Raw genomic sequence first — 26,447 nt, 5'->3', positions numbered from 1 at the left:
CGGGCTCTCCCTGACACAAAGTCTCGCCATCTTGGCCTCTAAAGAGCTTTCTGGCTTTACTTCTTCCAAGACAGGTTCAGTTGCTCTATTGGAGTCGATGGTAAATTTGATCATCCTCACCAACACCATAACTCCAATGCATTGATTCTTTGGTGTTCCTTACTCAATGTTCAACTTTCACATGCAGATAAGGCCACTGAAAATGCCATAGCTTGGTTCAGGCACACCTTCGTCCTCAAAATAACGACCTTAAAGAGATCTTGTGCAGCAGATTCACTCAATGCAGTGTGTTGCTTGATCTCTTGACTGCTGCTTCCATGAACATTGATTGTGAACCCAACCAAGTAAGATGAAGTTGACAACTGTAATCTTTTCTCCATTTACAAGATGTTACCATTGGCCCAATTGTAAAGATGTTGGGTTCCTTTTCCCTGAGTTGTAATCCATAGTCCAAAAAAGATTCAATCCTTGACTTCCATCAGCAGGTACACTCAGTCCTCCTCACTTTCAGCAAGCCGTCTGTATAGTGCAGGTTACAAATATGCTTTCCTCTGATCCTGATGCCACATTCCTTTTCATTTGACCCAGCTTCTGATTACGTGCTAATCCTCATGCAACTGTTTCGGGACTATTCTCCCCTGTCTTAACTTTTGGGTTCCCCACTATACCTGACTCACAATGCAACACAACAGCAGTAGCATATCAGTCGTTTAAACAGTAAGGTAGAAAAGCTGCAAGAGTCGGAGGAAACCCTAAATTGGCATTTTCAGAGATGGCAGGTACAAGGAGCTTAGATACCATAGGAGACTTTATAGAAGCTGCTGGGGGTCCCTGAGACCTTGAATGAATAATACTGCGATGTTCAAGACACTTCCCTGATGTGTGAAAACATCATTTGCTTACATGACTTATTCCTGCGGCCAGAGAGTGAACTGCAGGTGGGGACCAGGGCCTGGCTGAGCCACCTCAGCATGGAAGCCAGCATGACTGTCCCTCTGTTGATGGCCGTGTATTTCCCAAGCCCGCTACGACCGAACCATGGCTGCAAATGAGTTTCCTTTAGTCTGAAAGATGGAAGTTTGGAGTTCAAAGTAGAATGGATCTAGTTAATGTCCGTGACCACATTAAGAAAAGGAATTACTTAAAGGGTGTTTTATAATGTCCCTTAAAAAAGACCAAACCACCAGCAGGAGATCATTGCTGCTGTCTGGTGCAACGTTGACTTCAGGGCACATTCCATTTACATCTTCCCTCAGTAAGCTGAGATAGTGGCAAGAGGCCCACCTGTCTCTCTGGAGGCCCAGAGCCGCTGGCCATTACAGAAAGCTCCCCGACCGCGCTGGCCTGTGTAGAGGCGCTCCTCAGTGCAGTGGTAGATCACGCCGAATTCCAGCTGTGAAAACAGAGGCAGGGCACAAACCAAGTGCAGTCACTCACTGACACAGACATTCAAAGACGAAGCTACTGCAAGTGCTAAGCCGCTGCCGTGGCTTACGTGCTGGACGGTATGTTCTGAGAAGGCATTTTAAACAAGCACTATCTAGGTTCACTGTTAGACCCGGATAAAAAATACAACTTCCTCTGTATTTAAAAAACTATATTCAATAGCAATAAAGTAATATTGACATTAATATAGTCACCAAGCATTGGTAACCAACAGTTATGGAAAAAAGAATGCTTTAGGAAGACTTATTGTGTGTGTGTGCGCGCGTGTGTGTGAGTGAGTGTAAGTGTGTGTGTGTGAGTGTGTATGTGAGTGTGTGTATGGCTGTGTGTGTGTGCGCATGTGTGTGAGTGTGTGTGTGTGTGCGTAGGTGGAGATGGGAGGGCTCCTGTGTCCCGCAGAGGAAATCTTCAAAGTGGCTGGTGCAAAATGAATTATGAACCCATCTGTAACATTGACAGAGCCACAGACACCAAGGACAGCCCCAGGAAGAGTAATTTCCCAAAGAAGTTCATCCCACGGGGGCAAGCAGCTGCCTCACTGACTGGCGAGAAGAGCAGACCGGAAGCTCCCAGCAGGAAGAGAGAAATGGTGATGAGGAACCCAAGGCAATCATGCTCCCTCACTTCCTTCAGCGCTTGTTCCCCCGGCATTTGTCACTGTCCTCTCTGTGCTGCCCACCATGCAGGTGTGACCACAACAAGTGTGATCGGCTTTGGGGTTGGGCACTGAGGAGACGCACCCAGCCAAATACCGAAAGAAGGTCCTGACTGCCCTTGGGGGGAGACTGGGTCCAGAGCCCGGAGAGGAAGGCTGGTTTCCAGAGGGATAGGTCAATCAAGGTTTACTGATAACCCACTACCTAGAGGAAATGTTTACCCGTGCCCCTCCCCACGTACTCAGCTTCAATGCAATTCTCAGATCCACAGCCACCTTCGTGTTGTATTGGTGCTTGAGCCTGCGGTAGATCCAGGCAGCCACATGGGAGCCCTGCATTTGTGGAGTATGCAGATGGAAGGGTGCAGAGGGGGAGGAGGGGGGCACCCAGAGGCTTGGCTGGCAGGGAGGAGAGAGGTCACTGGGACCCTGGCCATGACGAGACAAGACTACAAACACACTTCACCCATAGGCAATCCTGGTCAGCCCCTGGACAGCATTAAAACTTCTGGGTTTGTTTGGTTTTTTACTTGAACACTCTTCGATAAGCATAAATTTCTGCTTTCATGCTAGAAACCTTTTGCTAATTTCAGGGATTCCGCTGAAAACACAGCGCATCTAGCCCTATGTAATAGGGCCACCGGAAGTGCAAAGACAGTAAAGACTTTTCTACGGGATATAGTTTAAACTGATTTGAAAAGCTTAACCCATCATCCTCAGTCTGGTATGCTGGCCCTCTGACACTGTTGGATTAGAAGGTATGGACCAAACCAACCATCCACATTCTGACTCAGAGACCCTGAAGATGTACTTTAGGTTTATGGGGCACTTTCTCCTTACAGGAACTGACATTGTGATATTTCTCATGTGAGGGGACTCGTGGACTTGACCTGCTGATGCCGCTACATCACCAGGACTCCTCGGAGAACCCTGAAATAATCACATTGCTGCTTTGTTTATGACCAGGCCAGCAAGCTCGGGGATCATACGGAGACCAAACTTGTGCCACGCAGGCAGGATTCCTACAGAAACTTTCAATGCAATACCCAGCCACACCCAAATCTGCCTGGGTTGGCTCACTTCCTTGAGTTTATCTTTCAAGATTGAAAAACACACAATTAGATTAGTGCATATGGTGAGGAGAGAAAAACAAGAGCCCAGAGGTGGAAGCACAAAGCAGAGACATAAACAGCACGCAGTCACGGGCTCTCAGAGAGAAGCAAGAAGGGTGGATGCCAAGTACCTCTTGGTTCACAGCAAACCCGATGCTGACAGCCACGGTTGGGAATCTGCAAGGAAAATAGGGGGATGACACTTGAAGAACAAAAATGATTTTGCCCAACTTTACGGACTCGGCAGTTCCTGGGTGGCACTGTCGCTGGCAGAGAGAGGGCCCTTTCTACAACGTGAGGCTCTGGCTTTCTTTAATTACCTTCCACAATTTCACAACTGTGTGCAACACAAGAAGAGGAGCTGACCATGCTTGGCAGATACCTAACTTGAAAGCAAACAGTCTCAAAGTCAAACAAAACTGATGTAATTCAATGATGCCCCTCCAATTAAGAATGTCATTCAAAGATCTAGTTGCGCTGATATCAGAGAGCTCCAGGAAAAGGGGGACCTGCATCCTGGGGATGAGGAAAGACAGAGAAGCAGCGCCACAGGCCTGAGCCTGGCCTGCCTTCAGATAACAACAGCATCCTCTCCTGGCCCTGCTCCTACCGCAGCTCTACCGGGCCAACAGCAGGAGACGTGGGAAGGTGGCTGTCATCTTGCAATTTTGAGACTTGTTACGGCTGCTCAGTGTCTTCAAAATGATCTCTCTCCTTTAAGTGAACATCATTAGAATTCAAAAACCAGCAGAAAAAGGGTGTGGGAAACATAATGATTTCTCCCAAGTTGTCTCCCCCAAATATATGCCAACTTTACCTGCTTGCGAATGACTACACACTTGGAGGTCAACAGAAGTATATCAGGGGATTATTCTCCCTAAGGGTTATCAGCCATCTAGAGCAAACAGTCACCACTGTTTATCCCACAAGTAGGATCCAGTCCCTTCTGATAAGGATAGTAGTTGACTATTTCCTCGTAGTAGATTCAAGAGTGGTCAAGCCCACGCAAGGGTGGCCAAGGTTAGGCCGCCATCATGAATCTAGGGTCCACCCAGCTTGTCACATGTATGCCTCTAGTTTCTCCCCTTCCTATCATGTGTACAGCCCTAGCTCATCCCCTTCCTGTCACACTTATGTCTATTGTACTGCCCCTTCCTGTGATGTGTAGTTACCTGCAATCACGCCCCCTGAAGCAGCTATAACCCTTGGTTAGCAATAAACGGGGTCCTCGAGCCTCCTGCCAGGCTCTCCCCACAAGGACCACCAAGCGGAGCTGAGGTGAGCATGCTACCATGAATTGGGTCTGACTCCATTACTTCAATCTTTCTTCTATCTCTCATGCTCTCTATGACTTTATTATGATCTTTATGCATCTCAACCATATAATTGTGCTTACTGAACCCGCGATTAGTAGTGGGGAACTGGCCCTTTCCCCCACATAAGGGAGAGTTGGACATTGCTGCCTTACAGAAAAGAAAAAAAGAACTCAATCATATGCTAACCAGAGTGGTAACTGAGGTGGGCGGGAGCCTGCAAGGCTGGGGTGCTCAACTGCGGCTCCTTCAGAGAGTATGCCAAGACCTGCTTTCCTCTAACACCCCCTCTCAGAACATTTCCCACCAGCTTTAGTCCCAGGACTGAGGGTGATGATACGAATAGCTCACATCTGTGCTGCAGTTACAAAAGATACCTTTAGCCGGAGCTTACTTCTGTGGCGGTGACCCTCCATGTGTTCCGGAACTAGCCAAACAAACAAAACCACTGCCACGAGTTGATGCCGACTCACAACCACCCTACAGGACAGCCTAGAGCTGCCCCAGTGAGTGCCAACACCATGTCTCTGTACAGGCGTAGAAAGCCCCGCCTTCTAGAAATATGATAGTCCATAATACAGCTTGTTTTTAAATTGTGTCTTCCAAGTTGTTTCTCTGACCCCACATTCCCTGGTGGGTTGCAGAGAATAAAATCCCAGGAAACCTTGGATCTAGAGCCCAAATTTTCATGAGAGACCCTCAAATGGTCAGACGAGTGACTGCCCACGAGGTAGAGCTCCACCCCTGCACCCCCATCACTGGAAGGATGAATGAAAGAAACAAACACCTCCAGAGAAAAACTGTTAACAAATGACACACTATCCTGTTGCCTCAAAAGGTCACATGTTAACTGGTTAGAAATGCAATTCAGGGCCCTGCCCGGCCTTGCTACATCAGGGCCATTCTGCACCAGCTGCTCAGGGGTTTCTTTGTCATCAGGTGTCTTTGAGTCACGTCTGACTCACCGTGACTCAATGCGTAGCAAAGCCAAATGCTACCTAGTCCGGCGCCAGCCTCCTAACCTTTCCTGAGCTTGAGTCATTGGGGCAACCATCGGACCGACTCTACCAAGCAACATGGCCTTCTCCAGGGATTAGTTCTCTCTGGTCACATCCAAAAGGAAGCCAAAACACTGTGTGCCGCCCTCCTTTCTTTTTGAGCTGTGCCTCTTTCAGGACAGGTGAGTTCCTTCTTGAGCAGCCAACGGTGCACTCCACACCAACCCCGTTTCCAACACGCCCTGCCTCTTCAGTCTTCCTTAGGCATGGCCTGGCTTTCACGGGCATTGTGACCAAAGATACCTTGGATTAAATCCAACCAAAACCCCCTCACGAACCATCTGGTCAAGTCTAACTTATGATGACGTTATAGCCCGGGTGTCAAACTGGCGGCCCGCAGGCTGCACGCAGCCCCCAAGGTAATTTTTTGTGGCCTGCGATGCTCTGAAATAAAATGAAAATAGGAAAAAGTGTTCTGAAGAAATTAGTGCTTAGGGGAGATCAAGGCAACACGGTGCACACAATTCCCCCGTTAATGCTATAACTACTGAAGACGAGCAAACACGTGGCCCAGTGCCTTTGCTGGGGGCCTGTGGACGTGTCTAAACTTGCTGACTCAGTTCCGGCGACGTTTGGAAGCAATATGTCTGCCACTCTCAGTGTCACGTCATGCAAACAGATCCCAATAGCGAAAAGGTTCAAAAGCGCACTCTGGGTGGTGCTGTTATGAATCATACCCAGCGGCAGCGCTAGTTCACATTGTTAGAGGGAAGTTTCTACAAGTTGAGCATCATGTTTGTCAGCTGTCCAACATTTTGTGTTTTTCATTAGTTACTTTGTTATATTTTCCGATCACAACATAAGAGGCCAGTGCAAACTAGCAGGAGGAAAGCCCTAGCAAGTTTCGGGTAAAAAAAGAGTAATTTAAATTTTATAAATATATTAAATAAAACAAATGTTTAAATAAAAACAGTTACATAGTGTTTTAATTATCCTCTCCTTGTTCCTGAATCCTCACTTCAAAATATAAATTTAACAAAGTTTGTAAATGTGACGTGGCCCGCGTGAATCTAGCCTGTTGCACCCAATGGCCCGCGTTTTAATAGAGTCTGACTCCCCTGCCCTATAGGAAAGAACAGAACTGACCCTGTGGGTTTCTGAGACTATCTCGTTAGGGGAGTAAAAAAACGGTGTGTTTCTCCTGTGGAGTGCCTGGTGGTCTCAAACTTCATACCTTGGGGATGACAGCCCAGCTCCTAACCACCATGCCACTAGGCGTACCATAATCCTCCTCAAAGAGAGCTCTGGTTTTACAAAGCGGCCTTCAGTTTGTTACTGTTACTTTTGTGGGTGTGGACAACGGATGTGGAGGGAAGATGATTGAAACCTCCCTAAGGTGAGTTTCTTTGCCACGTATTTTGATGTCATTCTTTGCCCCAGTCGTAGATACTTTTATGTTCTTTCTGTTCAGACTTTCTCCGTCTTCGATCATCATTGGAAATGCTTCGCGTCCTCTTCACTTTCACGTAAGGTTGTGCCATGCGCCTAACTGCACGTTGTGAATGAGTCGTCCTCTCACCTTGAGGCCACGTTCTTCTTCATACAGCCCAGTTTCTCACATTTACGTGGCATATGCACTCAATAAGTAAAAGGAGTCTGCAAAAAGTTAATGGGAAATGGCTATTATGCAAAAAATCCTGCATGGGGTTTAGTAAATTTTGAAACCAAAACAAATTTTACCCTGTTTTAACATGTCAGGGCAAGAAGTTATTTGAGGTACTGAAAAAGAGAATGTATATGCATAAAAAGAGCAAGGGAATGGAGCGGCAAGGTCTCCAGGGAATGCTGAAGGTGGACTTTGGGGCCAGGGCGTGGTGCCCCAACAGACTGGACTGGAAAACACTCCTAAGGTCAACAAATGATCCTTGAATTAACTACAAAAAAAAAAAAAGAACTCTATCAGAGCAACATGAATTCTGCTAAAATTCAAGTAAGAGCAAGCAACAAATTTATGGTGAAGCCTGGGTGGAAGAGTGGTGAAATCAGTGCTCCTTTATGAAAAGTTTATGGGGATAATGCCCCCAAAGAAAGCAGCAATTGCAAATGTCTAGCTTGTTTCGAGATGGTGGAGCCTCCAGTGGCATACGACCCACGTCAGTTTTCAAGGGAAACTGATCTTTCTCTCATCGTAATTGAAGAAAAAAAACTGGATGATTAAAAGCAGAAGCAATAGTCAACCTCACAGATCCTTCAACTGATTCTGCTTACATTTTTATGACTGAAAAATTTAAGTTGAGTAAATTCTGTGCTGAATTGATGCTGAAACTATTGCACCTAGATCAGCAGCAGCTACGCGCAAAGCTTTCAAGGAAATTGTAAACCAGTGGTGGGAACGTCCTAAAGCATTTCTTCGACGTCTCTTGACCGGCGATGACACACGACTTATCAGAATGCTCCTGAAGACAAAGCGCAACCAAAGCAATGGTTACAAGGAAGTGGGAAGGAGCCAGTCAAAGCAAAGGCAGAGTGAGGGCCAAGGCAACCAGCTGGGGGGAGATGCGTCTCCTCCAGACCTTGTACTGGTTGACTTACTTGAGAGCAAAGAATAACAACATCTGTTATTATGAGAGTTTTGGAGAAAGGTAGCAAAAGCTTTATCAAGAAAAAAAAGAAAAAGAGTCTACATAAAGTCCTTTTCCACCAGGCATTTTGACAGGGCATCATAAGATATCCAAATTACAGTCCCGATTTGCCTCCTTTGTTTCTGAATCTTAACTGCTTTAAAGGGCATGGATGGATCATTCTTCAGTTAGCAATAAAAGAAGACTGAACTGACATGGTTAACTCAGCACCCTCAGTCCTTGAGGGATAGACTAAGTGGCTGGTATCATCACTTAAAAAAAATAGCTTGACCTTGATGGAGCTTGTGTTGAGAAATAAAGTTTATATTTCATATTGCCATCTTTTCATTCCACTTCCCCACAAACGATTTGAAGAACCCATGCAGAGCAAATGAACTTGACCCTGCTGCTTATCTTCTGTTTTAAGCCGCAGAGTGGATCCCCTTGTTCTGTTCAAGTATTTGCCTCCTGGTTTAAGTCAAGGCCCTGACTGGACGCACATAAATGTTCTTGAAGTCCCACTTTGTGCAGTGCCATCCATAGGTGTTTTGATGCACATATCAAAAGCCTTTGCATTGTTGATAAAACCCGGGGGAGCACGGTTTCGAGACTCGCTACTTTCAGCCAAGAACCACCTTCTGAACTTGGCTTGAAGGTCTTGGCGGCTCTGTGGCAGCAGCTACTTCAGAATTGTCTTCAACTGAATGCTTCCATGTTCGATCCATGATATTATTCGATCATTTCATCACTCCGTTAGGATTTTTACTCACATTAAAATCTGAGGAACCACCCTGTGGAAAACACCTGTGCCCTGGACACGCACGTTTAGCTTCGGCCTCAAGGTTTAAAGTCTGGCACGTGCCGCTCCCTCCACTGAGAACACATTGAGACCAGACTCTTTTCATGTCCCCACAGCTAGGGCAGCCCCCCCAGGTCTGCATGTCCTGTCCTCACTTCCACTAGCGCCTGTAGCCACCCCCACATACATTCTGGCTGTGGTCTGCCCAAACACACTGGAAACCAGTCAGGGGCGGCCAGCTGCTTCCAACCAGAATTCCCATGCTAGCTTGGTTTGTTCCAACTCGGTCTGATGTCCCAGTCCCCCTGGGATTCCCCTCTCATTGGTTTAATTTTCCCAATCCTATGTGTTTCCTCCAGAGGGTTTATTAAAGAATCTTTAAGGCCTACCCGGTATTCTAAATGTAAACAATAGTCTTTTAGCAAGCAGTCATTTTTAACATAGTCTGGGTTCCTCACAAACAGGAAGCGTGTTGGCTATCTTTTAGTGACCATGAAACGCCTCTACAGGGTTGTTTTTATGTTGTTGTCATGCACCGAGTCCATTCCAACTCAGAGCCATCAAATTGCCCCATGGGGTTCCCTAAGTCATGACCTCTAAGGGGACAGATCTCCAGGTCTTTTGTCCAGAGGGGTCACTACTGGCTTTGAGCTGACACCTTTTTGCAGGTGGCAGCAGGATTTTACCATTGTGGTACCAGGATTCTTTTTGCTTATATATTCCTGCCTTTAAAAAACAATGCTGCTTCTGCAGAGAGAACACTTAGAGAAAAGGACATTTTAAACACTGACGGGGTTGGGGAGTGTTGTATGCTACACTTACCTGTGCACAAAATTGCAGGTCCCGTCGATGGGGTCAATGATCCAGGTGGGGTGGGCAGTAAGCACACACTTTGAGCCAGAAGCAGCAGACTCTTCTGCAATGAACCTGTAGTGGAAAGGGCAGAAGTTTACACGTGCATGGAATCGGCTAATATCAAGAAAACGTCTCCATAACTCAAAGCAAAATGCTTCAAACTACTTCACACCTCATTTGTTGACTGGTTTTTGTTTTTAGAGAGAGAGCTCTTTATGGTTTCTCTGGATTAAATAGACGTGTTTGCTTTTGATCTCCCTGCTAACCTGCTGGTCGGGATTGAAGCAGCAGTGTGACACAGCTGTGAGTGTGCGTGTAGAAACCATCAAGGAGTCGAAAGGAGCCAGGGAGGAACAGAAGACGGAAAACAACAGGAAATAGAGGTCACAAAACCAAAAGCCAACCACCTGTTTGAAATGCAGTCTGGATGAGAGTGGGCCAGAGAAAATGGAACCACCAGAGTAGGGCAGAGAACACCGACTGACACAGAGCCTGACTCCCATCAGTTCTGAGGCACAAAAAACCCACAACTGACAAGTCCCAAGTCGGCCTACTAGGCCTGCAGCTTGAACCCAGGTGGGTGTGCACCTGCCCCTCCCTGGGTACTGAGGGAACATGGCACCTACTGATTCTCTGCTGCCCTCTGTAGAGCCCCTGTCCTCTCTAGTCTCCGCATCAGCAGGCATTAACTGCTGCTTGCCCTCGGCTTAATCAATGGGAACAGCAGGAGGGGAGAAAGCAGGAGCAGAGTAAGGTTGGAATATTTGTTCCCACCCTCCCCTTGTGAAGTGCTCCCCACTTTTCCAAAGTGGAAATCCTCTAAGCGTCTTCCTTTGAGTTCAGTTCCCTACCCCTCCAGCCCAGGAGCACCAATGTCTCTTGCTGTCCCCTTTGGGATTTGCACTCTCTGCAGGGGGGGCCCTAGGCCTGGCTTCATAGCCAGTCCCTCTGTAAATAGAGTCTCCTGAATGTCTCCCCAGGCACCACAGTAGCACATGGGTTACAGGTTGGGCTGCTAATTGAAAGGAGCTTTCGGCTACCATTAGAGGCTCAGAAAGTCACAGGGGCAGCTCTCCCCTGTCCTATAGCGTCAGTATTATTGGCATCGACGTAACGGCGGTGAGTTTGAATTCACTGATCCTCACAGGAATATGCAGCTATTTCCTCCCAGGAATCTAAGAAAACCAACATCTTACAAAGGACCGTACAAAGTGGAAGTCCAGGCTGGCTCTATTTGAGTCCATCACATCACTGGCAATCATTCTTAGTTCTTCATCCTCCTCCAATCCACAGCAAGGACGGTCAAATGCCTATCGGTGTCCAATATGGTAGCCACATGGGGCTGTTTATATGTAAACTACATGAAACAAAAAATCCATAAGTCACTGTAAATCATTCCCATAGCAATGTGGGAATTTTTTTCCTATATTTTTTCCAATCCAGAGATCATGGGAGACACGCTCAATGTACCACAGAGTGCCTGGTCCTTCACTTTCCGGTCAATGCTGTGTTCGCTGAGGTTCATGAACCCCTTGCAGACTCTGCCACCTTTTCTCCACGGCTCCCAGCACAGGCCCTCACTGGCTTGCCCAGGATCGGATGCGAAAAACAGACGCAAGGTTGCAAGCAAATAAGAGACACCCAAGTCTGTGAACCAGCACTCTGTGGGCACAACCTGCCTCCACACACGGTGTGTAGCCGGTGGGCAGAACAGTTAAGATGTCGCCGATTCAGGGTGCCCTTTTGTTTGCACCTCACTCCGTCCCTCTGGAAACGGTCTCTTTCACTCTCCTCTGTGTGCTTTTGGGTGAGGCCTTAGACAAAGGTGCCCAACACCACTGTAGGGCGGGGCCATAAAGCTCAGCAGCTGGAGTCCTGTTCCAGGGGCCAGTGTTCTCAAAACAAGGCTGGCTGGAACTAAGGCGGGGTACAAGGTCTGATGAGGGAAAAGCCATGCTGGGCATGGTGGGTTGCGGATTCTGAAGCTCCTGACCACAATGGCAATGCTGTGTACAAACTACTAAATAGCTACTATACCTGGTACCAGCCCTGTCTGTGCTCAGTGATTTCTTCCTTAGCAACCCGATTTAATGCCCTGACATGGCATGCAACTTTATCTTTAAAAAAAAGGGACTCACACCTCAAACACACACACATCCCTCGGTAGCAAGGACTAAAGTCTGGTTTGGGTGCAAAGTTGATAGCGCAGTGAAGAAGCATGCTCGCTGACGCCCCTCACTGACCCATAGCCCTACAGGGGACAACACTGGAGACAACTGTGGGAATTGTGGCCGATCTGATCACACCACACCGAGGCAAAACACTAAGGGGGTACAACAGAACAGCAAGGGAACAGAGCAGCGAGGTCCCCAGGGAATGCTGAAGGTGGACTTTGGGGCCAGGACTTTGTGCCCCAACAGACTGGACTGAAAACCCTCCTAAAGGACAACTACAAGTTTTTCTTTCTTGCGTTTTACTTTGTTTTGTTGTCACTGGTTTGTTGTTGTTGTTTTGTTGTATATTGTTGCTTGATTTTGCTCTATCTTGTTTTTGTGCATGTTATTATCTCTGCAGGTCTGTCTAAATAAGATAGTCTGGATGAACAATCTGGAGGAGAAAACAACAGAACCAACAGTTCCTGGGGGACATGGGAGAGGGAGAGGTGGGGGAAAAGGTAGTGGTGCCAACAAACCCAGGGACAAGGGAACAACAAGTGATCGAAATCGGTGGGAAGGAGGGTGTAGGAGACCTGGTAGGGTGTGATCAAGGGTAATGTAACCAAGAGGAATTATTGAAGCCCAAATGAAGACTGAGCATGATAGTGGGACAAGAGGAACGTCAAAGGAAATAGAGGAAAGAGCTAGGAGGCAAAGGGCATTCATAGAGATCTAAATAAAGGCATGTAAATATGCAAATATATTTATATATGAGGATGGGGAAATAGATCTATGAGCATAAATTTATTAGTTTAATATTAAGGTAGCAGAAGGACATTGGGCCTCCACTCAAGTACTGCCTCAATGCAAGAATACTTTCTTCTATTAAATTGGCATTCTATGATGCTCACCTTCCTTACACAACTGCTGTAAACAAAGCGGGTGAATAAGCAAATGTGGTAAAGAAAGCTGATGGTGCCCAGCTATCAAAAGATACAGCATCTGGGATCTTAAAGGCTTGAAGGTAAACAAGCAGCCATCTATCTCAGAAGCAACAAAGTCCACATGGAAGAAGCACACCAGCCTGTGCAATCATGAGGTATGGATGAGGTCAGGTATTAGGCATCATCAGGACAAAAAATCATATCATAGTGAATGAGGGGCGGGGAGTGCGGAGTGGAGACCCAAAGCCCATTTGTAGGCCACTGGACATCCCCTTACAGAAGGGTCTCGGGGAGGAGATGAGCCAATCAGTGTGCAATGTAGCAACGATGAAACATACAACTTTCCTCTAGTTCCTAAATGTTTCCTCCTCCCAATTCTACCTTAAAAATATGGCTAGACCAGAGGATGTACAGTGGTACAGATAGGAACTGGAAACACAGGGAATCAAGGGTGGATGATACCTTCAGGACCAGCGGTGTAAGTGGTGATACTGGGAGGGGAGAGGTAGAGTGGGTTGGAAAGAGAGAACCGATTACAAGGAAATACATGTGACCTCCTCCCTGGGGGACGGACAACAGAAAAGTGGGTGAAGGGAGATGTCGGACAGTGTAAGATATGATAAAATAATAATTTATAAGTTATCAAGGGCTCATGAGGGAGGGGGTACCTGGGAGGGAGGGGAAAAATGAGGACCTGATGCCAAGGGTTTTAGTGGAGAGCAAATGTTTTGAGAATGATGAGGGCAATGAATGTACAAATGTGCTTTACACAATTGATGTGTGCATGGATTGTGATAAGCCCATAATAAAACAATTTTTAAAAAAAGAAAAGCCAAAAAAGAAACATGCTCACGTCAAGGAGGGCAGGGAGATGACTCAACCAAAGGTGGGTGCCCGGGGGGCCCGAGAAGGGCAGTCCACTCTTCGTTAGAGCTGAGTTTAAGCAGGAAGTTGGCTCCTACTGGAATTGGAAAGAAATGGCTATGTCTTCTGGCATAAAAAGGGGGAAAGAGTCTCTTTGCAGCTTCTCCTAACAGCCCTGGAGAAGCAAAAGGCCACTCACCTGCTCACAGAGATGACACTTTTGGTCACAATGGCTCTTTGTCCTGAGAAAACCATGTGCCAACATTGTCTATTGTCTGTGGGACTCACCCAGCAGTATGTCCTTGTAGCGGTAATTATGACACTTCTGGTTAGCAACACTTTTGATTTACAGAGCAGTTTTTGGTGGAAGTAACTCTTACTTATGTTTATTGAACCCCAGACTTCCATAGTTGATTTTTCATGTCCTGGAGTTCTCCGCTTATTTACTCTTTATATTTTTGATGCATTAGTTCAACTGTCCATGTGAATGTATGTGGAATGAACATCAATTCATTTTCTTACTGCTTCATTTCGAAGGACAGCAGTTCAAGGCATGCCCTGCTAGAGGTAGACAGAGACATGCACTATCGTCAGTCTATGGGGCCACCAAAAACGGTCCCCTGGTTCATGGAGAAGGATGTAGGACCTTCATTTACAAGGGTCAATCAAAAGGTGTTGCTATAAAAAATAATGTTTTAAAATATCCATGATCTCAGCCTCCACTCAAGCCCTCCCTCAATGCAAGAATTTTTGTTCTAATAACCTGACATTCTGTGATGCTCCCCTTCCCAACACAACTGCTGAAGACAAATTATAACCCCTGCTCCAACCAAGGGGGATGAACAACGGAAACATAGGTGAAGGGAGACAGTGTAAGATATGAAATATTAATAATTTATAATTTATCAAGGATTCACGAGGGCGGGAGGATGGGGCAGGAGAGGAAAAAAGAAGAGCTGATAATAAGGGCTCAAGTAGAAAGATAATGTTTTGAAAATGAAGATGGCAACATATGTATAAATTTGCTTGAAATAATTGATTTATGGATTGTTACAATATCTGCAAGAGCCCCAATAAAAATGTTTTAAAAATTAAAGTCCCATAAGTCCTCTATAGCAACAGTTCTCAACCTGTGGGTCTTAACCCTTTGGGAGTTGAACAACCCTTTCACAGAGATCGAACAACCCTTTCACAGAAGTCGCCTAAGACCATCAGAAAACACATATTTCCGATGGTCTTAGGAACGGAGACACCGCTCCTCTATCGTCTCCAGGTGGGTCCGCCCACATGCAAATACGCCCACAGACGAGTACCCAGCGTGAAGACTATTGCCCATGCTACACCATGCTTCAAGACAAAATTTCATTTATTTATCATTAGAAATAAATATTTCACAATCTATAATTACATATTGTTTTTCTGATCAATCACTATGCTTTAATTATGTTCAGTTTATAACAATGAAAATATAACCTGCATATCAGATATTTACATGACGATTCATAACAGTAGCAAAATGACAGTTATGAAGTAGCAACGAAAGCTTTATGGTTGGGGTCACTACAACATGAGGAACTGTGTTAAAGGGTTGTGACATGAGGAAGATTGAGAAACACTGCTCTAGAGGGTCCTTAAGAGTCAGAACGGACTTGATGGCAGTAGAAGAGTCATTCTTACTTAAACCAGCCATTTTTCATCTGCCCAGGAGATTTGATACTATCGATCATGAATGTTTATGAGAGAAGTATTATGTCAAAATTCTTTGCAAATAAAAAGCTTTAAATAAAAAATAAATTAATTGATATCTGTGTCTTATGTAAATGCTCACCACAGGATGACCTTGGCAGAAGAAGGTTTTAACAAGTGGATAAGATGATACTTTCTGTGGAAACCAGTCGCTTCTTTCCACAACCATTCGCTCATTACCTGGCGAGCTCATGAACACAGTGGCCCTTGTGGCAGCAATAGAGGTTATGCATTAAGCTCGTCGACACGGGCTTCCTCTCCCTAAAGTCAGCTTTGCTACGCGGACTGGAGTACCCAACCTGCAAGCAGCAAGACCAACAGGGCGTGCTTCCTGTAGCTCTACGCCTTGCCGTGTTCTACCCATAACCTTCGGGCCACCGATTCCATCGCACCCCTTCTATGGGAAGAGCTGCATTTGGTTCTTACTTGGAGGAGGAGTGTGCCTTCCCTGTACACAGCGTGCCTGTCCGAACTACCATCTGTGGCCTTACAGAATGCCTACCCACCACCACGATATCCCATACAACGTTGCCTCCAACCAGCGAACTGAATCCACAGCAAATGCCATGTAGCAGTGGTTTCCTGCTTATAGACTCCACTGTCTTATGATGTTTCCCATCACCCTGAAGAAGCTGGCGCTAGAACAATGCAGTGGCCTTCTAAGAACACAATTATGGCACCAGTTAGGTGGTGAGACCTTGCAGGGCATGGAAATTGTTCTCAAGAAGGCGATATAAATGCTAACCGGTGTCCAACATATGGTGCTGCTTTTTCCAAAACGGACAGGCATGAACACTCTGCTTGCTAAGAATGAATACTCTGACCACTAATGAGCCCTGAGAGAACGAGCCTGGTGATTGACTCAACCTTGAGGCCAGGCTAGGCAGTCACAGCTTGGGGAGGGACATCATGCAACGTTTTACCCAGCCTAAACTAAGACTCAAGATATCCTGACACAGAACTGTCACCTGGGATAAATTAGAAAGAAATATATAGAAGACCCAGTGACAAACGGAGTAATTAATTAGAGAGGGACTTCTGTGAGCTACAACCTCTGTCTGTTTGAATGTGCTCTGTAGAAACAAGACCCCTAGCCATCATCCTCCTCCTCTCTCACTTACAAGGGGGACCTGCTCTAGCTCTTTTAAAGTGACCCCATGCTTAAGTAAGCCTCTGCCTTAACTCTGCTGAGCTGTGAGTGAGTGAGTGAGCGAGTGAGTGAGTGAGTAATCGTATTTCTGGCTCCCTACAAATCACACAAGTGGAGCTTGTTAGTTCCCCTGTGGATGGCAATCCAGTGCTAAACGTCCGATCTGGCTTTTCTCTGCAGGACGGACCATCACAATCATCAGGATTTGGCCTAGAGTGCCAATAAATAAGGGGCAGGAAAAGCAGTGACAACACTCACTGCTGCCTCTAGTGGCCCTTTGACAAAATTGCGGTTTCCTATTTCCATGAGTATGTTGTGTGAATCTAGAGGTCTTAATTCCAAAGGGAGACATACTTATAGAGAGAACACAAAGTCCATTGAACTAGAAATTAGTTCCCACCCAACCACTTGAGGCCCCTCATGCCCATGGATCAACAGGCGAAAAGGGGGTTACTATATTGGCTGCTCTGACTGGTTCTGATTATCCAGAGAAAATCGAATTGGTATTACAGAGCGGAGATAAAGAAGAGTCCCCTAGTATGTGTGTTAGGACGATCAGGCCCAGTGATGAAAGTCAGGGAAAAATGATCGGATGCCTGCAGAGGCTAGAAGGAAGACAGAATGAGTGGTGGGAGAACGTATTCTAAGTACCAGTTTTGATCATCTGATCAGTTGCAAAAACAAGGACTGTCATTTTTTCAGAATATTTCTTGTTTTATTATACATGCACATGTGTACATATGTGAGACTTTTAAAAGTTCTTGTAAATTCTACTACCTTTTAGTTTCATTTTTCCATGAACTTGTATAAGCTCCTTCATATGCATTTTCTTGTTTGTTTGTTTTACCATGACTCATAAGACTTAAGTATAAACTAGGTCAGTACATTTCCAGTTGTATCATATTAGGCACAATTATGACATTATAATTGTGTTTAGATGTCTTTAATTAAGGAGAGTTCTGAGGAACTGTCCACCGCTAATCAGTTTGTTGGGCTCTGATGGCATGCATATTGCCGAAAGCTATGTCCCCAATATTTCAAATTTCAGGAGGACTACCCACAGTGGACAGGTTTCAGTGGAGTGTCCAGACTAGGATATGCTAAGAAGCAGGAATAAGTGATCCGTGTCTGAGGGGTTAGCATCTAGAAATCATAAGAATAGCAGTGGAACACGGCCTGAAACAGGGCTCAAAATGAACCTCTCAAGTTGGAAAGTCCTCAAAATGCAACTTGAAAAAAGTTTACTCCTCAAGAGTCAACGTTGATGACATGGCTGTGGCAACGTTCTCAGGTCCCTCATTTGGTTATGAAGCATGACTCTAAGTGACAGGAACCAGCGGCAAATATCCATTACAGTAGGAATGGAGAATGTACGAATGCAGATTTAGGAATATTAGATGTCAACAAAAATGAACTGGAATGCATAGATATTGATATCTAGGTACTAATGAACTGAAATGAGTACTTGTTGGCATCTTTGACTCAGTTAACTGCTCTAGAGGTCTACTACACCAAGAATAACAGATTCCAGAGCAATGGTGACATAATCACTAATAAAAAGAAAATGTAAAGATCTGTCTTGAAGTACAATGCTGTCTGTGATAAGAAAATATACAAAGAAGGAAAACCAGTCAATACAACTAATACAACTATTCTTCAAATCTACCCACAAACCACAAATCTGATGATGAAAAATATGAATAATTCTACCAAGTGGTGCAGCCTGGAATTGTTCAAACGTGCCATCAAGATGCACTGAAATCTACTGGTGATTGGATTGCAAAGGTTGGAAACAAAAAGTCAGCAACTACTTTTTTTTTTAAGGGTCTTGATAATAGTAACAAAGATCACTTGGTAGAATTTTGCAACATCAGTGACTGCATCATTGAAAATTCCTTTTTATTTCCAACAACATACATGTAGATATTTACCAGATGGAATACACAAAAATCAAACTGACCACATATGTGGACACAGACAATGAAGAAACTCAATATCATCAGTCTGAATAAGGGTAGGGTCCTATTGTGGGACATATCACCAATTGCTTCTATGTAAGTGGTGGTAGCAATGAAAAAATTAAAACATGTTCACAAAATATTATCTGAGAATATCTCACTTGAATTTAGAGACCATGCCAAGAACAGGTTTGATATTCTGCACATTAATGACTAAAGACCAGATGAGTTGTGAGATGAGATTAAAAACATCATGTAGGAAGAAAACCAAAGGTATACAAAAGACAAGAAAAAAAGAAAACACTAAAAAGGATCACAAAAGAAACTCAAAAAACTTTTAAATGTAGAGTAACCTAAGCAAATGGAAGAAATGATGAAGGAACAGAAGGAAACAGAAAATTTCAAATGGCAGCTCAAGAAGACAAAGTATTATGATGAAATGTACAAAGACTTGGAATTAGAAGGTCAAAAATCAAAGCATCTCACTCACTGCCATTAAGCCAATGCTGACTCATAGCTACCCTATGGGGCAGGGTCAATGCTGACTCATAACTACCCTATGGGGCAGGGTCAATGCTGAGTCATAACTACCCTATGGTGCAAAGCCAATGCTGACTCATAGCTACCCTATGGGGCAGGGTCAATGCTGACTCCTAGCTACGCTATAGGGCAGAGCCAATACTGACTCAAGCTACCCAATGGGGCAGGGTCAAACTGCCCCTGTGATTCCCAAGACTGTAACTGTTTATGGGAGCAGGAAGCCAAGTCTGGTGGTTTCAAACTACAAACCATGTGGACTGTAGCCCAACATGTAACCACTGTTCCACCAGAGCCCCATTAGTCCACTCAAGCTGATCTCAAGCTGAAAGAACTGAAGAAAGGGTCAAGCATCAAGTTGCAATACTGAAGGATTCTATAGGCAAGATATTGAATAACATAGGAAGCATCAGAAGAAAATGGGGAGATCACTTCTCAAAGAATTACAGTCACTGTACCAAAAATGAATTGGTAGCCATCAATCATTTCAAGAGGTAGCATATGATCAAGCATCAATGGTATGAAGGAAGAAGTCCAAACTGCCTTGAAGACATTAGTGAAAATAAGGATCTAGAACTTGACTGAAAAGCAATGTAAGTATTTCAACAAATGAACTAAGGACGGAGAACACCCACTTATCTATGCCAAGAAATTGAGGACACAGCTACCTCGCAAATAAGCTGACAGGGACTCATATTTGTGCCCATCCCAAAGAAAAATGATGTAGAAATGATCAAACAACGTCACTGGTATCAAATACAAGTAACATTTTGCTGATGCGTATGTAAAAACAATTGCAGGAATATACTGACGGGGCCTGAATGAAATTCAAGCCATTTTCAGGAGAAGATGCGAAATAAAGGCTATCACAGTCCACTCAAGTGAAACTGGACTGAAAGCAAAAATACCAAAGATGCTGACTTGCGATGAAGATGCTGACTTGCTGTCCACGCGAAGGCCTTTAACTGTGGCTCGTAACAAACTGTGGATAACATTAAGGAGAAGAGGAATCCCAGAACTCTTAACTGTAAGCCTGAAGCAGGCAGGCAGAATGAGGGTATGGTGCGTGGTGTAAAATCAAGAAAGGCATGCATCCGGGTGTAGCCTTTCACCATAGGTATTCAATCTGTATGCTAAGCAAATAATCCTGGAAGCTAAAGTACATGAAAACCTCAGAATCAAGATTAGAGGAAAACTGATTATGCACCTAACCTGCCAAATGCACTTAACTCAATCTTGCTTGCTAAAAGTCAATAGGTCTTGAAATATTTACTTATTTTTTTCTTTTATTCATTTTCCCCCAAAACTCGAGTAAGGTTTAACTCTCCTCTTTTCTTTCTTAAATTTTTTGAAGTATTCACTTATGATCAAAGAACACATCCATTAATATCAATGAAAACTCAATGTACAAAAAAAACCCCACCTCCTAAAAAGTGGACCCCACAACAGTATCATGATAAACAGAGAACGTTGTCATGGACTTCCTTCTGCCGGGATTCATAAGCTATGCTCATAGAACCAACAGTCAAGAAATCAAAAATAACTCACTGCATAGGGAAACCCGGCCGTAAGCGAGCTCTTTAAAAGTATTAAAAAGTAAAGATATCACTTTGAGGACTAAGGCGCATCTGACAAAAGTCAATATTTTCAAATCATTTCATATGCATGTTGGAAGATGAAGGCTAAATAAGGCCAGAATTCACATAATACGTTTGAATTACGGTGCTGATAAATAATGACAGTCCCCTGAACTGCCAGAACAAACAAATCTGTCTTGGAGAAATGTCCTTACAAGCAACGTTGACTAGAGTTTGTCTCTTGTACTTTGGATATGTCATCAGAAAGGATAAATCAGGGATGGCCAGTCCCTGGAAAAGAAGTGAGTCCCCAAAAAGACAGACCATAACAGAGCCAAACAGCAATTGTGAGGATAGCATGGGTCTGAGCAGTGTTTCCTTCTGTTGTGCATATGGTCCCAATGAGTAGGAATCTACTTGACAGCAACTCTCAAATAAACAAATGGATTAAGCACTGGGCTGCTAACCACGGGGTCACTGGTTCAACACCAGCTGCTCTGAGAAAGATGAGCATGCCTGGGCTTTCAAGGGTTACAGATTCTGAAAGCCTATCTGGGGTTCCCGTGAATCAGAAGGGACTCGGTGGCAGTGGGGATACAGGTTCCAATTTGAGGAGTAAACCATGATGGTTAATGTTATGGGTGAACATCACCACATAATGATTCCCATTGGTTTGGTAGGTGGGGCACTGGCTTTTCTGTCAGAGTGTAAGACAAAGGCATGCTCCTCCGTTTTGATCTGATGTGAGCCACCAATCAGTTGAAAGCCAGTTAGTTTTGGGTCACGGCCTATGTTCAATACCTTGGAATAGTTTGGAAAAGCTTTCCTTCTCTCTCTCTCTCTCTCTCTCTCTCTCTCTCTCTCCTGCATTCTTACTCACCTCTCTATTTTTTTTGTAAAGTGTTTTCTGAACTTGTAACTTTGTAAAATAAAATGCTATATATTATAAAGGATGACCATATCCAGAAAATCTTCCCTGTCTTATTTTACTTGTTCTTTATCAACTTTTGATTGTGAATTGTGGGAAAGTTTAAAAACAAATCAGTTCTCCACTCAACAAATGATACTCATTTAGTATCATGCCAGTGATATCTTGACACTGTAACAACTTGCATCCGTCTTCCTATGTTTGCCATTTCTAGACCCCATTCTTTCCTAACCCTTCCTCCTTTGTGAACTCTCTCCTTGGGCAAATGCTGCCCTTTTGGTCCAAATGGTTTTCTAAGGCCTGCATGCCTCCCTAGTGTCCTTGTTCACCTTATACAACTGTGTCTAAGTGAGCCATGAGGGTCATGCCTCAAGGTCATAATCTTCGGGGCTCCAACAGAGTCTATCTAATCAGTAAACCAGGTCTTTATCATTTAAGTATTCTTTCACATTTTTTTCTCACTCTATTCGGGACTTTCTAGTATAAAACCTTTCAGACAAGTTGGTAGCAATTACTGGGCACCATCCAGTTCTTCTAGTCCCAGGGTTATAGAAGCTGGGATGTGTGCTCTAATTGTTTCCAGGCATTGCTATCATTTTCTGTACTCTTCTTTGCTCTGGACAGGGAGAGGCCAACAATTGCACCTTAGAGTGTCACTCACAAGCTACTCACTAATGTAAGATTAGAATTACATTTTCCCCCATGACTATGATTCTGGGCACCTAGACCCAGAAATTCATTCATTCAAAGTTTGTGTTATTCTGGGTTGACTAGAGAAACAAATCCAGGGACACGCACATATGTGTAAGAGAGAGCTTTATATCAAAGAGAAATTTTATATTGAAAAAAAAAAACACAGCCCAGTACAGATCAAGTCCAGATCAAGAATTCTGATGTTAGCCCATATATCTGATACTAGCCCATATGTCTGAGTCTGGTCCATAAAATCCTCTTTAGATGCAACACATTCAAATGATACCGAATGCAGGAAGAATGCACATAGTGGGTGGAAAATGTTGTGGATCCAGTGGTGGCTAAAACATCTCCAAGGCTCTTGCTGCCATCATTGTGGTTCCATGTGGCTTGTCAACAGAACGGTGAAGCAGAGAGAGAGTGCATTCTGCCTCCAGGGAGGAAGGCAGAAAGTTCCCAGGATCCTCCTGGTAGATGTGACCTTGTGACCTGATTGACAGGCTAAACTCCATTCTACATTCTATTTACCTAGTTGACATGAAATTACCACAAGGTTTCTATTTAAAGATAAAATTTTTTATGATTTTGCCCCCTGTAGGCTTTAAAATATTCATAGCTATATTTACAGCAAAGATAAACACATGTGTACAAGTATATTCTGTCAAACCTATGTACATTCATGGGTGTAGTCCAATTCTCCTATCCATATTAGTTAAGCTTGTGTGTATCTATGCATCCACTCATAGATTACAATTGTTGCCGGGTTGTATATCATAGTATCTGCGTCTGTTACTTGTTCTCCTTGTTTTTCTTTAGCCTCACCATTGTTTTCTGACCTCGCCCTTTTTATGTATTGCTTTTGCTTTCACTCAAGTTAAATTGTGTCTACCGTCCAGTTCAGAGATGAACAATGTCCAACCTGAGAACCATAAGACCCATGGAATCATCAATACCAGCTAACAGCACAAGGCTCATACCGAAGACAAGCAGTTTCGGTCATGCCATCAGAGGTGAGTTAATAAATGTTAACTAGATGGCCCATGAATTATATTATAAATATCTGTGGCAATAATTTCTTTTATAAGAGTTAATACCAAACTAGTTCCAAGAAACTGGATATCAAAAAAGTCCAAAAAGCCGAGCCTTTATGATAGTCTGCTATATACAAAAAACATGGAATTTTATATTTTTTAAAGCTATGTATTTAATTTTGATTTTTATAAAACAACCTTATCACTTTCAAAGTACTCTCCATTACACTTAAAATACTTGTCAAATCTGCAATTCCATTCTTGGAAACATTTTTCAAATTCATCTGTTTGGATGGCTAACAACACCTTCTTTATTTTTTTCTTCCCCTCTTCTTTGTCATCAAATCGCTGTCCTTTCACGCCTTGCTTCATTCACAGAAACAAAAAGAAGTTGCATAGAGTGAGGTCAGGAGAGTAAGGTGCGTGGGGCAAGGGAGGCATGCTGTTTTTGCCAAAAATTGCCACACTGAGATGGTTGCGTGACCAGGTGCATTGTCGTGGTGGCAAAACCAGTCCCTTATCTGCCACAAACCATGCCTATTTTGTTGCACACTGTTACACATGTTTTCAGAATCTCCAAATAGCAGGCTTGAATAACCGTCTGATCTGGTGGAATGAACTCCGAATGCACTATCTCCCTTAAATCAACAGAGCTGTTTTCCAGTGTTTTGGCAGGTAACCCCTCGGATTTCCCCCACACCTCCTGTGGGTCTACTCTTTGGGTTTGGGTTCTATGAATAGGTGCAGTATCCAGAAGAAATCACATAAGTTCAAGGTAATGTATCACACAGTGGTGAGTATACTTTGGTCCCAAATCTGAAGGTCAGGCAGGTGTAGGTCAGATGAGGACCAGAAGAACCACTCACTCCTGACTCTTGCTTGGGATAAGCTCCACCCCCTGCTCTCAGTTTCTATTCGAAGCAGGATGGTATCTTAATGAATCCTGTTCACAATTGCTCACAGGTGAGTACTTCAATATCTTCCCTCACCTTCTTTCCAAACCCATGGCAAGGAACAATTACTTGGGGAGGTTACACGGCCCAATCAAATTTCATCCAAAGAATTATCTATTCTCTACTCCTGGACTGTTACTTATTTACGCATATATGGGCTGGGACCTTTGGTAAGGTATTTCCTGTGGGCATTGGTCTCCTACTAGTCTTAGTCAGCCAGGCTTTTTCTCAGGCCACTCCAGAAACAGTTTTCTTTCTCCTCTCAACTATAGCGTACAATTCTTGCATCCACTGTAAGTAATAGTAACTAAAACAGCCATTAAACAAAGAATGCCGTGCAATTCACATCCTCCACGAAGGTCAGAGCTCAATCTCATCTTATTTCTATTAGCAGATCATGACCTCCAAAATAGGACCACAGGCACTGGCATATGCAATCCATTATAATATATCACACGAGCAATTAACAGATTCATCATTACTTTAACTTTACAAAGTATTCTATTTTGTGTATGTAAAATACATGTTGATCCATTCATCTGCTACTTTGTTTCATCACTTTGATATTGTGAATAGTGTTGTGATGAACATGGATGTGTGTAGTAGAGTGGGTTCTCTAGAGAAGCAAAACCATTGGCATACATCTCTACATATCTATATCTACATTTACATCTATATCTGCATCTACCTCTACAAGGAGGAACCCTTCCCCGCACACCCCACCCCCCCCCAAAAAAAAGAAGGAAAAAGCTCTGTGGGACAAAGCTTTTGCAGTGCTGCATTTTCCCCACTAGGGAAGCATCGAACTACTTACTCTGAATTAGTGCACCCAGCGGCATCACCTGGGAAGGTTCTTTGATCACAGTGAATTTTTCTGTAAAAGCAGTTTCACTCGAACCTCATTTTTTTTGTGATGGCTGATTTGAGAGAACAGTAGGTGTCCATGAAATTTTGCTTTCTGCTTGGGAAAAATGCCACAAAACTACTGTGATATTGAACAAGGATTACAAGGACGGCACTATGGGGAAAAACTCAAGTGTACAAGTGGTTTTCTCATTTCTAAAATGGTGAATTGTCAATTGATTGCAAACCTCATTCTGGACAAACCTCGTTCATCAGTCAACTTTCTGAATGGACAAAATTATCAACAAAATTTGCACACTTGTGCTCAAAAACTGACGAGATGGAGAAGAGATGGGGAAGTTATCTGGATGGGGAAGTTATCTGGATTATCTTGGAACTCAGTTCGATGAATTTTAATGGAAGATTTGGAAATGAGAAGGGTCCTTGCTATATTTGTGCCTCGAATTCTGACTGACCAGCAAAATGAGCTTCAACTGGATAAATGTGGTGCTTTGAAAGAATAGACTTTTTTCCCAAGGTCATCACTCATGATGAGACATTGTGGTATTCTTATGACACTGAAAGCAAAAATCAATCAAGCCAGTGGAAGGCACCATCATTACCTCGCCCATAAAAATCTTGTCAAGTGAAATCAAAGATCAAAATGATCTTAATTTGTTTTTATGATCTGAGAGGGATAGTGCATTTGGAGTTCATTCCACCAGGTCAGACTGCTAATCAAACTTTCTATTTAGAGATTCTGAAAAGATTGCATAACACTCTGTGACAAAATAAGGCCTGATTTGTGGTAGACCAGGGATTGGTTTTGCCACCATGACAATGCACCTGCTCACACACCCATTTCTGTAGGCCAGATTTTGGCAAAGATCAGTGTTCTTCTCTTGCCTCACACACGTTACTCACCTGAACTCCCTCAGTACAACTTCTTTCTGAGAATGAAGAAGGTCATGAAAGGACAGTGATTTTATGACCTAGAAGAGGTGAAGAAAAAAATGAGGGAAGTGTTGTCAGCTGTCCAAACAGGTGAGTTTGAAAATGTTTCCAAGAATGGAATTGCAGATTTGACAAATATATTAAGTGTAATGGAGAGTACTTTGAAGACGATAAGGTTGTTTTGTAAAAAAAAAAAAAATTAAGCATATAGCTTTGAAAAAAATTGTTTTGGTACCCCCTGATATAACTACATTTACCTCTATATCTACATCTTTATCTATTTTTTGAGAAAAAATCTCACAGAATTATAGCAG

General features: G+C 43.8%; 1 protein-coding gene across 2 annotated transcripts in view; it reads right to left on the bottom strand.

Annotated features, from left to right (window-relative positions):
- IMPA2 (inositol monophosphatase 2) overlaps positions 1-26,447 on the bottom strand; it is a 70,920-nt gene that overhangs the window by 24,099 nt on the left and 20,374 nt on the right. For both annotated transcript variants that reach the window (XM_075530008.1, XM_075530007.1), the window contains exons 3-5: positions 9,767-9,871; positions 3,345-3,390; positions 1,285-1,393 (exon numbers count right to left, since the gene is read on the bottom strand). In XM_075530008.1, coding sequence (XP_075386123.1) covers positions 1,285-1,393; positions 3,345-3,390; positions 9,767-9,871 — 260 coding nt within the window. The remainder of the gene's footprint in view (positions 1-1,284; positions 1,394-3,344; positions 3,391-9,766; positions 9,872-26,447) is intronic.

This window comes from Tenrec ecaudatus, chromosome 13, assembly GCF_050624435.1.
Source record: "Tenrec ecaudatus isolate mTenEca1 chromosome 13, mTenEca1.hap1, whole genome shotgun sequence".
NCBI lineage: Eukaryota > Metazoa > Chordata > Mammalia > Afrosoricida > Tenrecidae > Tenrec > Tenrec ecaudatus.
This window is presented reverse-complemented; position numbering and strand designations above follow the sequence as displayed.